Source organism: Tursiops truncatus, chromosome 5 (assembly GCF_011762595.2).
Source record: "Tursiops truncatus isolate mTurTru1 chromosome 5, mTurTru1.mat.Y, whole genome shotgun sequence".
Lineage (NCBI taxonomy): Eukaryota > Metazoa > Chordata > Mammalia > Artiodactyla > Delphinidae > Tursiops > Tursiops truncatus.
The window spans coordinates 92,327,743-92,341,801 of NC_047038.1; the positions used below are offsets into that span (position 1 = coordinate 92,327,743).

Sequence of the window (14,059 nt, forward strand, 5' to 3'; positions counted from 1 at the left end):
TATAAAACACACATAGTCATTTTATAAAGCCAAGCAAGTTTGGCCCTTTTCTCTGAGTTGCTGTGTGCCCTTATTTGAGGGAAGCTGTTAAGCCTTAAACCTTCTTGGTGTTAATCTCAAGATCACCCATCCTATTCACTAATCTTGACTTTAAATGCCTTATGATTGTTTTATTTTACTTTTTTATTTTTTTTAATTTTTATTTTGTATTTTTAAATTTATTTTTGGCTGCTTTGGGTCTTTGTTGCTGTGCGTGGGCTTTCTCTAGTTGCAGTGAGCGGGGGCTACTCTTCGTTGTGGTGCGCGGGCTTCTCATTGCGGTGGCTTCTCTTGTTGCGGAGCATGGGCTGTAGGTGCGCAGGCTTCAGTAGTTGTGGCACATGGGCTCAGTAGTTCTGGCTCATGAGCTCTAGGGTGCAGGCTCAGTAGTTACGGCGCATGGGCTTAGTTGCTCTGCGGCATGTGGGATCTTCCCGGACCAGGGCTCGAACCCATGTCCCCTGCATTGGCAGGCGGATTCTTTTTTTTTCCAACATCTTTATTGGAGTATAATTGCTTTACAATGGTGTGTTAGTTTCTGCTTTATAACAGAGTGAATCAGCTGTACATATACATATATCCCCATATCTCCTCCCTCCCACGTCTCCCCCCTGCCCTCCCCATCCCACCCCTCTAGGTGGTCACAGAGCACCGAGCTGATCTCCCTGTGCTATGTGGCTGCTTCCCACTAGCTATCTACCCTACACTTGGCAGTGTACTCATGTCCATGTCACTCTCTCACTTCGGCCCAGCTTACCCTTCCCCCTCCCTGTGTCCTCAAGTCCATTCTCTGCGTCTGCCTCTTTATTCTTGTCCTGCCCCAGGTTCTTCAGAACCATTTTTTTTAGATTCCATATATATGTGTTAGCATACGGTATTTGTTTTTCTCTTTCTGACTTACTTCACTCTGTATGAGAGACTCTAGGTCCGTCCACCTCACTACAAATTTAATTTCTTTTTATGGCTGGGTAATATTCCATTGTATATCTGTGGCAGGCGGATTCTTAACCACTGTGCCACCAGGGAAGTCCGTTATGATTGTTTTAAATACTTAAGTTCATTCTCAAAAAACGTTTGAGAAAGTTAAAATTAAACTGTCCCAGGCCCAAAGATAATTCCAGAAGGAGGCTCCCAGAGACATTTTTGTGCAGTGACAGCTTAATGGGAATAAGACACCAAATCATTAAGTTACATTATGTTTGCTTAGGGCTCAGAAACTTCATGAGTACCAGGTTTTTTTGTTTTTTTGTTTGCTTCATTTTCCTCCAAACTGTGTATGTTGTATGTGTGTGTTTTGTAAAGAGGAATTTGAACCATTTTCTCGAGGGCTATGTATTCTCTAGATATATTTTAACTATCTGTGATAGAAGTATGAGCACATAGTAACGGCAGAGAAATATTTAACTCATGCTCTAGCTGAGCAAGGAGCTCTGTTTTATGTATAGGGCAATTTAAATGCTCTTCAGTAAGCATTGGCCTGTAATACAGGAGCAGTTGTTAGACATAGTAAGAAAGATTTCATTTTGCATCTGTCAAAATGGACTATCTGTACATTGTGTTGGAGTGGAGGAAAGCTAAGCACAGCTGAGCAGTTGCTCTTCATTTATGACCTCAATGCCAGGGAATGATGGAGAGGTTCTTGCCGGAAGGCTGTCTGCAATGCCCACTGAAACAGATGAAGAGAAAACCCTGATGACAGGCAGAAGTGCACGCTGGTCCTCGTGTGGTCACGGAGCCCCCGTCCGAGCAAGGCGGGTCTCCATCTCTGACCTGCGCAGGTCTCTCCCTGGGGTTGGGGAGTGCCACGCTTGTGCACTCCCTGATGGGAAGACATCAGCTGCACCTTCTCAGGGTGTATTCCTGCAGGAATGAGAACCGTCTTCCTGCATTTTGCTGCTCAGTTTCCATGAGCTGTTCTAGCTCTGAGTCATCGCCTCAGCACTGCCATTGCATTTTTACTTCTCCCCTAAATGGGGACGTTCCCTCAGTCTGGTGGGTTTTCACTCACCAGCCCTGAACAGCAGGTGGCCAGTGCAACGGCTGATCCACACGTTTGCAGCTGGAGGCCTCTTTAAGAAATTATCTGACTCATTTGGGTCAAATAATAGTTTCCAAGGAGACTTAGAAGAGAGGAAGTGTGATATTAACCTAACCTACATACCAAGTATTTTTTTTTCTTCTGAAATTTCTTGACAGCTGTTGCATAACCTCTTTAAGTGGCATTTAGAACTCTGTGCCCCAGAATGATTGTTGACACTGTTGACTATAAACCCAAATGTCTGTTAAAAAAAAGTCATTTGGATAGGGTCTGCTTCCTTCAAAAAATTGGAAGTGGGATATGCATTTTTGTATCGATATGTAAACATATGGAAGGGGATGTGCTGTTTCTCTAAACCCATGATTATTTTTACTACTTTGAGGATTAGGCAAGCTTTTCTGCCATCGATGCAAGACTTCAAGAATGTCCCAGTTTGTTTATGTAGGCTTCGGACATGTCAGCATTCCTGCATCATTATCTGCCTGGGACCAGGCTAGCTAGAAGGAGGCAGGAAGAGAGATCTGGTAAGGTTTCCTGTTTTGTTTAACAGCACGATTAACTCTTCGTGGTCTAAGGGCCTCCTTGTTTTGCTGTCTGTACTCTTCAGTAAAGAAGGAAAGAGGTCTGGAGAAGAAGGGAAACCAAATTTTGCCGTAGGGCTGGAAATAAAAGAATTTGTTGGCCTCACATTTGGGAGGTGGGAGCTAGAATGTCAACGGCATATTACAAACTATAATGGTAATCAGTCCTAAAAAAGCATGGATAATTGAAATCCACTGAGAGAATCCTCAAACTCACCAAATCTTTATCAGAGTTATAAAATGGTAATGGAATGGACTGTTTGGTCTTCAAATTCTGTCTTAATTACACTTTCTGGTAGATGTAGTTGAAGGATAAGGAAAATTAACTTTGGTTAATAGATAGAAAGATGGTAGGTACCTGGTCACATATGAAATGGAGAGTCAGTCCCCGAACAATGGCATTGGCTCTTTTGCAGGTGGGTGGCTTGGGTGGATAGAAAACATTGCATAAAATATTTTTTCCCCATCAGTTTTAGGGTCAACCTCTGTCAATTTTTTTGTGTTTTTTAATGGCTGCAGATTTATGGGGGAAAAAAAAATAAGTGGTAGATAAAAAGGAATATCCCATGCCTTAAAAAGAAATTATGTGAAAATGTAAGGACTTGATTTGATCTGCCCTATCCCCCCTCCTTCCCCCACCCTGCCCTTTCCTCTGCTTGATAAGGCTAAAATCCACAGAAGTTTGAATTGGCAGAACAGAATATAAATAGGTATCCTTGCTGTAAGAATGGAAACTAGCAAAAGGCAAAATAGGAATGAAGTTTCCTTATCTTTATGACTTTGAGTGTAGATAACTTATGGACAGGAGTAGGAGAGAGGGCAGAGAGTCTGTTCAAAGGATGTGAAGGGGAGTACAAAGCCACTAGGCTGACTCATTATGCATCAGGAAGAAACTGTTTCATCAGCATAATTAAATCTTGAACACAAGGCATAGTGGTTATGGTAAATTGTTCTCCTGAAATACATTTATTTGTTTATAATGATATAGAGGGTAAAATGGATGGGATTTTGTGCATGTGTGCTTGTTGTGTGTAGGAGGTAGGAAAGGAGGTCTCTGGGTTGAACCCCGGGGTTCTGACACGGCCAGTGGTCTGGATGCGGGTGCAATTTGCTGACCTGAGGAATACGGGGGAGTGTGGGTCTGGGGACAAGATGAAGAGTTTGATTTTGGACATATTTAGAAGAGCAAGTGGAAATATCTGGTAAGCAGTTGGATGGATTGGTCTGAAACTTGGGTGAAAGATCTGGTTGAGTGAAACACAAGAGTAAATGTGATTTTCCAAGGAAACCACATACAGGGAGAAGAGGGAGATTGAAAAGATTGGCCCAAACTCCTTAACAGGTTATGGCAGAAGGAAGCCCGAGGTATAGAGGAGAACAAAAGATGTCTTTGGATATACCAAATACAGGGCAGAAAGCATGCCTCACTGGAAAAGGAGAGGTGCTATGCCTCCCAGAGAAAACCATAATTCAAAAAGAGTCATGTACCACAGTGTTCATTGCAGCACTATTACAATAGCCAGGACACGGAAGCAACCTAAGTGTCCATCGACAGATGAATGGATAGAGAAGATGTGGCACATATATACAATGGAATATTACACAGTCATAAAAAGAAACAAAATTGAGTTGTTTGTAGTGAGGTGGATGGACCTAGAGTCTGTCATACAGAGTGAAGTACGTCAGAAAGAGAAAAATACTGTATGCTAACACATATATATGGAATCTAAAAAAAAAAAAAAAAAGGCTCTGAAGAACCTAGGGGCAGGACAGGAGTAGTGACTCAGACGTAGAGAATGGACTTGAGGACACGGGGAGGGGGAAGGGTAAGCTGGGACTAAGTATGAGAGTGGCATGGACATATATACACTACCAAACGTAAAATAGATAGCTAGTGGGAAGCAGCCGCATAGCCCAGGGAGATCAGCTCAGTGTTTTGTGACCACCTAGAGGGGTGGGATAGGGAGGGTGGGAGGGAGACACAAGAGGGAGGAGATAAGGGGACATATGTATAGCTGATTCACTTTGTTATAAAGCAGAAACTAACACACCATTGTAAAGCAATTATACTCCAATAAAGATGTTAAAAAAGAAAACAACAAATACAGAAAGGAAATGAATAGAAAGCAGCAGCGTACTTGGGCCACTCTTGTGGGGAGGTGCTCAGAAGCTGCAAATCAGGAACTGGGGAGGCAGGAAGGAGCACCTGCTGTGAGCTGCTCTCCTCTCCTTGGGGCTAAGAGGGCGCAGGGGGACCTTGATTCCCCCAGTCACATGCCTCAGTGTCAGGAGACCGAAAGCTCAGGCCCTGGCCTGATCCACTGCCCTACAGGGCATGAGTCAGTAGCAGAGCAGTTACCATGGAAAGCGGGTCAGTGTAAAGTTCCTTTTTTTTTTTTTCCCTGTCTTTTTGAAAAGTCAGGCTTGCTTTTCTCTTATTTGTTGTTTATTATATTACTATGAAATAGTTATATCTCACAGTTTTATGGGCTAATTCTTTACATATGTTAGCTCCCTTAATTTGTCACATTAGCGGTCTGATATAGGTAATATCTTTGTCCTTGATATTACCTATGAGGAAATGGAAACACAGAGAGGTTTAGCAGCTTGCCCAAAGCCACACAGCTAGTAAATTATGGATTTGGAGTTTGGTCTTAGGTGGTCTGGCTTGAGTCCATGCTTTTAACCCCCATTTTATGTCACTATCCTATCCTAATAATGGCTATTGTTATTGTTATATCATTCCTGCCTATATTTTAAAATTGGAAAATGGAGGAGAATCTTATTACTTGCTCAGCCTTTCTATTGGAATTCATTGGGATTCCTACTGTCGCGTTTAGAATTTTACTTAGGCACATTCTGCTTTTTCTTGAAACCTCTAGAGATTTCGTCTGCTCGCATTGAAGCAATGGATTATGATAACTCACCAAGGAAAAACATAAAAAAACTTTTTCTTTTAGGGCATCTGCTGTCATCCTCATTATAAAAGATTTATAGTTCTCTTTCAGGGATTTCAGTTTAATTTATGGATCTGAGAGTTGACTGTTGAGAGATTTTTATTTTTCTTAATGCCTAAACCGCTCCTCAGCAAGGTAGTAAGTTTGGGGAAGAATTAACCCATTTCATTCCTAATCAGCCCATGTCATTGCTGCTGACCCTTACTTCTGAGCAGTCCCCTTGGAGACCCGGAAGAGTTCATGGCTTTTCCACAGTGACCTAATGTACTGTTTAATCCCTGGAGAACATATGGTTTATTGAATATGTCTTCCCAATATGCTATTAGTGATTGTGTTTTTGGTCAGCTGATAGAGTCATGTGTAATTATTCAAAATGGATTTGAATTATGATTTGGTGAGAAGAGAGGGTTACAGAGTTTACCTTCAGATCATAAAATTTGAGAGCTGGGGAGAATCTTGATCATAATAGACCAGGCAGTTCAGTTTATAGATGAGGTTATGGCACGCGCAGGGCTTTATGAGAGTACGGAGAAGCCCTCGTCCCCGGGGGATGGGGCGCAGGAGCACGGCGGGGCTGCCAGCAGGAGGAGGTGCTGCATCCTGAAACTGCAGAGCAGTTTCATCTTGTGCACCGATGCCAATCAGCTGGGAGAGGCTGTCAACATCACTTTATTGAGACAGATTTTGAGGCTCAGTTTTGGCCCAGCAGGAAAGAATGCCACAGTCTCTAGCAATACCTTCATGGGTGCCATGGGGGAAGTGACAGTGCGTCTCACCTATTTCCAGTTGCTGTTTTAAAGGCCGAATGTTAGCCAGGGGAATAATAGGAAGAAGACCATTCCAGGTTGGGGTGTGGGGGGATGGGATGGCTAGCACGAGGAAAGGCACAGAGGCAGGCGAGAGCTTGACATGTGGGACAGAAAGGGTGAGCCCCGGAAGGGATTGGAGAGAGGGCCTGGGGTGATGTTCAGGGGCCAGATGGCTAAAGGCCTGGGCTGCCAAGGTAAGGAACTTGGGCCTTAGCTCTTAGGGAAGAAGGAGCCACTGAAGACTTTCCTGGAGGATTGTACAAAGAGGTTTGAGATTAGCAACATGCTGATTTGAAAATGTGTTTTAAAAAACCTTCTGGGGGCTTCCCTGGTGGCGCAGTGGTTGAGAGTCCGCCTGCCGATGCAGGGGACACGGGTTCGTGCCCCGGTCCGGGAAGATCCCACATGCCGCGGAGCGGCTGGGCCCGTGAGCCATGGCCGCTGAGCCTGCGCGTCCGGAGCCTGTGCTCCGCAAGGGGAGAGGCCACAACAGTGAGAGGCCCGCGTACCGCAAAAAAGGAAAAAAAACAACAACAAAAAAAACCTTCTTCTGCATCCTAGCTATAAGCCAATCGTGGAATATATCGATGCCCAGTTTGAGGCCTACTTGCAAGAGGAATTGAAGATCAAACGTTCTCTCTTCAACTACCACGACACCAGGATCCACGCATGCCTCTACTTCATTGCCCCCACTGGACATTCGCTGAAGTCCCTGGACCTGGTCACCATGAAGAAGCTGGACAGTAAGGTACTCACTGCTGTTCTGGGTACCGTCCACTCTCCTGTAAGATCACTTCTATCCGGGGGCCCCAATTTAACTCTGCTTTCAGTGTAACTTGGTGTTTTGTTTTAAAGACTATGTTTTAGAGCAGTTTTAGGTTCACAGCAAAACTAAGAGGAAGGTGCAGAGATTTTCCACATACTCGCTGCCCCGTGACATGCATGGCCCCACTCCCACCCCATTGCCAACATTCCCATCAGATGGTGTATTTGTACAACTGGAGAACCTACAGTGCCACATCACTGTCACCCCAAGTCCATAGTTTACATGAGGGTGCACTCTTGGTGTTGTACATTCTGTGGGCTTAGACACATTTATAATGACATGTATTCATCACTAGAGTATCATACAGAGTAATTTCACTGCCCTAAAAGGCTTCTGTGTGCCACCTGTTTATCCCTCCCTACTTCCTAACCCTGTGTTTGTTTTTTCTGGTTGACGGAGCCATAGGGTTTTGAAAAAAATGGTTCAAAACCTCTCTGGATATTAGGACAAAATAAAACAAACAAAACCATGTAGCTTATTACAAAGTATTTTTAGTTCTTAAATTAGCACTAGTGTATGCTCTGTTGAGGGTTGGGGAATTATACAGTGGAGACACCTAAAGGGTCATAGGAAGGGTTGAATTTAGTGAGATTGAACTATAATTTCATGCTGTGTTTATTTTCTTAAAAACTTTCTTTTAAATCTCTCTGAAAGGTTTTTACAGGTTTGGCTTTAATTTGAAGTTTAACATGGAAAAAAAACTGTTTATTTTTTTTTTATCTATGTGATAAGGATGGTCCAACTTCTTAGATTTTAAAACTGAGCTGCACCATTTGTTCAAAAGAAGTGGAGTCTCAGATCAAGCCTGACCCCTAACCTTTGCACATTTATAACCTTTCTCCTTCACAACATTTGGAGGAAGGGACTGATGAGTTTGACAACATTTGATGATCTACTTTATGATTAATTGAGATATAGTATTTCCTCTTAGATTCTAACCTCCTTTTGAGTTCAATACAAAGTCTTACCTTTAGAGGGCTTTGTTGGGTGTTATTTTCTGTCCGAACAACACTGTTTAAAAGATGCCTTTGCTCCGGAGGGACGTAATACTGAGAGAATGCTGAGAAGATCAGCCTGTCCCCAAGGCCTCTGCCTGTACCAGCCCAAAAAGGGGCCTGCGGGCTGACACCGAGCCAGGCACCCGGGGCCCCCAGCTTGCGCAGACGCACTGCTTTACAGAAACATATTCTACCAGCCAGAAAGGAGTCCTGCAGCTAGAGCGCTCTTGGGAGAATAAATGGAAACCCTTCCTCGTCTCATTTGATTCAGCTTCAGTGAACCATCGATGGTGGCTCACTGGGCAGGGAGGTCTGCTTCCTGCCTGTCGGGTCCTTGAGGGCAGGGCTGGGAAGCAGACAGCGGGAGGTGGCTTCCTCTCTGAGGCTGAGCTTGTAGACCACGCCAGGGTGATATCCAACAACAGGAGTATGCTTCAATTTAAAAAGGGAAAGAAAATAAGGCAAAACAAACAGCTAATCAAAACAAAATAAAACAATCGCTACAAAGCTGGTTAAACTGCTTTCAAAGAACTATTGTTGTAGAGCTGAAGTGCTAGGGAGTATCTGAAAACGGTATTGTCAAGGTTTGTTGATACAAGTAAAGTGAAGAGTTAAGGCAAACAGATGACAATTTCAGACAGGATTTCCAAGCACCTGCCACTGAGGAAGAAGAGATTTTAAATCTAAATTTGCTTGGTTCCTCTATCTACTCCAATCAAATTGGCCAAGAAAATACGAACCTCTGCCATTTTGTCCATGTTGATATTAATCCGATACTAAGTGTGCACAAAAGTTAGCCAGTACAAACCATAGGGGGGGGTTTGTTCCCCACGTCCTGGTCCAGGCGTTCTCCCACCCTCAATGATGTCTGTCTCGCTGAGGCAACTTGCTGCGGGAAGCCCACTCATGATAAGGTTAGGATTGGGTTGAGGAATAGGGCAGGACAGATTTTTCCATCAACGGGTCATCTCACTCTGGTTTATCAGGGATATTTGACTTGGCTCTTGGGATAAAAAGAGAAGCAAAGGAATGCAGATGTGACCCGGAAAACCCCCCCAAAGACTCCCTCTTCTCTGGCTGGGACTGATGGCTTTCTCACGGAGCCTGTTCCCTTTTCACCTGAGCTGGGTGGAGAGCATGGTCCCCGGTATCAGATGTCAGTAGCAACTTGTTGAAACCTCTGTACCAATCAGGGAGTGGAAGAAAGTTAATTGTAAAAAATCGATTTTAAAGAATGTGTCCTGTGGACAGTGCTGGGGTAAGTTGGGAGCAGAGTGTCCCACCTTGGGCTTTGGGGCTTGCGCTTGAGGGTCCTTGGCCCTCGTTCTGGGCTTTCTGCCAGTGTTGTCAAACGTCAGAGTTCTCACCTGGTCTTTGTATCTGATGCTCTGAAAGTGAGCCTTGTCTTTTGGCGCTAGGTCTCATTCTGGCACAAAGAAGTAATGTGATAGAAGCTGATTTTCAAGAGAATTAGTTGGTGTGATTTTGAAAAATTTTAAAGTAGGTGAAATCAATTTTGTTTCGGTTAATACTTAGGTTCTCTGCTTCCAGCAGTTCTCAAGTCATCAGAAGAAAGAAAGGATGCTGTCCTGCATAGAGCTGAATATTCCACTATTCTAACTAATGAAAATCTTGGTATTAGACTGTTAGAAACATGCAAAAATCAAACTCCTAAAGTAGCTGGGAGGAGTCAAAAAGGAGTGGTTACTCAAAGAATAGGCTTCTTTGTTACCGCTCTTTGTCATAGAGTAACACTTCCTTTTACACCGTAAAGAAGAATGAGGTGGCATAGAAGAGGAAATTACGAGGATGCTTTCTTTCAGTGCCAGATGGGAGCGAGTAAAAATGTTCAGAGATGGAACTAAAAGATTATTCCATATCTTCTTAATTTTGCATCTAGGTAAAAAGTCCAATATTTAATATCATCTCTATTTCTAAGGGAAGTCTTACAATTTCTGCTTCTTTGTTTTCTGTATTTTATTCATTTGTCTATTTTTCTTACGTTGGAATCGTATAAAAATGGATGTGTTTGGTTTATAGGTGAACATCATTCCAATCATTGCAAAAGCTGACACCATTGCCAAGAACGAATTGCACAAATTCAAGAGTAAGATCATGAGTGAACTAGTCAGCAATGGAGTCCAGATATATCAGTTCCCCACAGACGAAGAAACGGTGGCAGAAATTAATGCAACGATGAGTGTAAGTCCTCAAGTAAGAAAGGACCAACCAGTGATTTTCTTGAAAGCTTTTCTTAGTAGCAGCATTGTGCAGTGGCTAGAACATTGGACTAGCATCTAACATACTCAGTGGGGTCCAGCTCTGCCACTGTTTCAAGTCATTTAATCACCCTACTCCTCAGTTTGTCCATCTGTCAAATGGGAGAGTTAGACAAGATCTCCAATCTCCTTCCTGCTCTAACAGTTATGATTTCCACAGCAAATCTTGTGGGAAGGGAATGCCAGCCCAGCACCATTTCACACAACGCAGCTTAGAGGAACTAGCTCTCCGCTTCCTTCTGCCAGTGTCAGCAGAAATATATCCACCTGCCTCTCTTTTGCTTCTGTGATTGGTTCCTGCCTTTTTCTCCTTTCTGCATTCCCCACCCGTTCCTGAATCATGAGGTAAACTGGCAGTGGAATTTCCACATCACAGGGAGGAATGGTCAGGAGATAAATGATGAAAGCTTCAGCAATCTAGGTGTGCCTGTGATATCATCTCTCCTGATGACACTCCATCCTGCTAGTCGATACCCAAGTCTTTCCCACTGCTCCTGTGTGTCTCGTGGCCGTGGCTCACCTCTGTGTCACGTAACTGTACCCATCTTTCTTCAGCTGGGAATGCCCGACTTCCGTAGAAGAAGCAGCATTCTTCACACATAGTTGATGCCCACTGAGGGTGTTTGGAATTCTTAAAACTGCAGGTTAGCTTCAATGGAATGTAATTAGAAGCTGTTAAATAGCTTGGCCTTCCCTGAATACGTGCTCAAAATTGATTCAGAAGTGTGCTGGTGGCAGCGGAAGTCAGTCTAGATTTTTTAATTTGTGGTCCGTTGAGGTATGTTTTACTTTCCTCAGATCTGATCATGACAAGTGCCTAATCAAGTCATTATTAAAGGCACTAAAGGTGCTCTTTTTTTTTTTCCCCCGATACACGGGCCTCTCACTGCTGTGGCCTCTCCCGTTGCAGAGCACAGGCTCCGGACGCGCAGGCTCAGCGGCCACGGCTCACGGGCCCAGCCGCTCCGCGGCATGTGGGATCTTCCCGGACCGGGGCACGAACCCGTGTCCCCCGCGTCGGCAGGCGGACTCTCAACCACTGCGCCACCAGGGAAGCCCTAAAGGCGCTCTTTTAATTAACAGCTTTGTTGAGATATAATTGATATGCTGTATGACACCCATTTAAAGTATACAATTCAGTGGTTCTTAGCGTATTCACAGAATTGTGCAACTATTGCCGCAATCAATTTTAGAACATTTTCATCCCCCCGGGAGGAAACCGTATACCTTTCAGATGTCAGCCCTCTAACCATCAAACACTGGCAACCACTAATCTACCTCCTAGTCTCTGTAGGTTTGCCTGTTCTGGACATTTTATATAAAGAAAGTCATACTGAAGCTTGTCTGGAGAATTAAATGACTTGGTCAAAGCCTTCCAGTTAAGAGCAGCACTGGGATTCTGACCCAGTCCACCTGGTCCCAGTCTCGTTGCTGTTTGCCATCGTAAATAGGAGACCAGACTAATTCCACAAAACTGCTTCTTCCTTCTTCCATTCAGCATATGGACTTTTCTAGATATGGCTGTTATCATTTAAGGAGGAACTTTTCCCATAAATCACTCCCAACATGATTAGGGCTTTGGAAGGGAATGTAACTTTCCCCTTCTCTGGGAAATTGTTGAATTTAAAATTTTACGGGGCGTCCCTGGTAGCCCAGTGGTTAAGAATCTGCCTGCCAATGCAGGGGACACGGGTTTGAGCCCTGGTCTGGGAAGATCCCACATGCCGCGGAGCAACTAGGCCGCTGCACCACAACTGCTGAGCCTGCGCTCTAGAGCCTGTGTGCCATGACTACTGAAGCCCACGTGCCTAGAGCCCATCTCCGCAATAAGAGAAGCTACCGCAACGAGAAGCCCGCGCACTGTAACAAAAAGTAGCCCGTTCTCACTGCAACTAGAGAAAGCCCGTGCACAGCAACGAAGGCCCAAAGCAGCCAAAAATAAATTTTAAAAAAAATTTTTTTTAAATAAAATAAATAAAATTCAGGGATCTCATTAATGCAGAGATAGACCAGCTAGGCTCTGTCCTAGTCTGGTCACACTGAGTCATGTGACCCCCCCCAGCTGTCATGCTCCTGTGTCCAGGATAGTAAAGGGTCTGGAATTCTTGGAAAGAACTGGAGAGCAGATTCTTCCTGGGAAATGGCCATGAGGGCATGCGAAAGGAAGGTAATCATAGGGGAGAGCGACTAGACTCACTTAAAAGGTAGAACCAAAACCAGAGGGCAAAAGAGCATTGCGGGCTTTGGGCCCAGTGAAGTGCACGTTTAACTCGTGGTGCCTTCATCACAGGTAGTTGGTGGGCAACAGATTCTGCTTCAACTCACTCAGATGAGATACCACGGAGGGAATTCCTACATAGGCTCCACCCCTAAAATTCTCTGGTTCTGGGTACTGAGAACTTGGTGATAATAGTAGTGCCTGACATTTTGACATTTATGGAGCACTTATTACTATGCATCGGGCACTGCTCCAGGCTCCACATTTAATGTTCACAACAGTCCCACGGACCCAAGCGGAGGAGCGTACTTGGTTGTAGCATCACTAAAAGCTCAGGCTGGGACGGCACGTGTTTATTCGGCCGTAGGACTGCCATTTGGGGTCAGTGGGATTCAGGAAGTAACATGAATGAATACCATCCAGTTTTTCTCTGTATATCCCTTCCTGTCCTTTTAAATAATTTTGCATGGCCATGAAACTAAATTTGTGTTACATTTCTTGGAAAGAAAATACCCATGAATCTTTGCTCTTTTTCTCTCTTTATCAGATTCACAGAACTGATATTCCCAAATTCATTGTGCTCTTTATCAAGGAATTTTCTTCTAGGGTCTTCCTTGCAGGCAGTTCCTGGTGATGAAATCCCATATGATAAGTGGAAAGCAGATTTCCTTGGCGGTTGCTTTCGTCACTCAGGTCGAGTGGAGGGGGCAGTTCCCTGGGTCGGCACAGCAGAACGTGGGCTGGAAGGGTCCTATTACCCCTCAGCTCCAGGGAACCGCATTTCAGTTCCAGATGCTGAAAAAGAGAACGTGCTTTCTTTCCTTCCTACAGAGTGTGAGATGAACTAGGCAATATAAGTATCTGGAGCGCCAGACCAAATACCAGTTGGGCGGCCCGGGCTGAGGATTTTGCCAAGCTCTGGGAGAGGATCTGGCTTTAAAACACTCTTGTCTGCCTCAGTGTATCTGTAGTGGAAGAGCACTGGGTCAGGGAGCCTTAAATAATAATTCTCAGAGCAGCCATTTCAGATGTTATTCTCACGTGCTAGTAGGAGAAAGATAGAATTACTGTTTTCTCCCCGGAATGTAGCCATAGTTACCAAATAAACCAACGTGGCACAGCCAGTTGTCTTGAATAGTAGCTCTGCTCAAGGTAAGTCGGGGTGCAAGGCTTGAGCCAGTAAGTTGAGCTAAAGTATATTTGACTTGAATTTTGTGCAATTATCAACTGTCTGAAGCAGTGCTGTTCAGTAGAAATATAAGCCACACGAGTAATTTAAATTTTCCAGTAGCCATATTTTTTTTTTAATAAATA

At 44.2% G+C, this 14,059-nt stretch overlaps 1 protein-coding gene across 10 annotated transcripts in view; it reads left to right on the top strand.

Moving 5' to 3' along the window:
- SEPTIN11 (septin 11) overlaps positions 1-14,059 on the top strand; it is a 96,864-nt gene that overhangs the window by 54,698 nt on the left and 28,107 nt on the right. For 9 of the 10 annotated variants that reach the window (XR_004526702.2, XR_012332072.1, XR_012332073.1 and 6 more), the window contains 2 exons: positions 6,986-7,172; positions 10,289-10,450. Coding sequence is in view for 6 of the 10 variants with exons in the window: in XM_033857149.2 (XP_033713040.1) it covers positions 6,986-7,172; positions 10,289-10,450 (349 nt within the window). In the remaining 4 variants the exon portion in view is untranslated. The remainder of the gene's footprint in view (positions 1-6,985; positions 7,173-10,288; positions 10,451-14,059) is intronic. The other variant, XM_073805372.1, reaches the window with a different exon arrangement.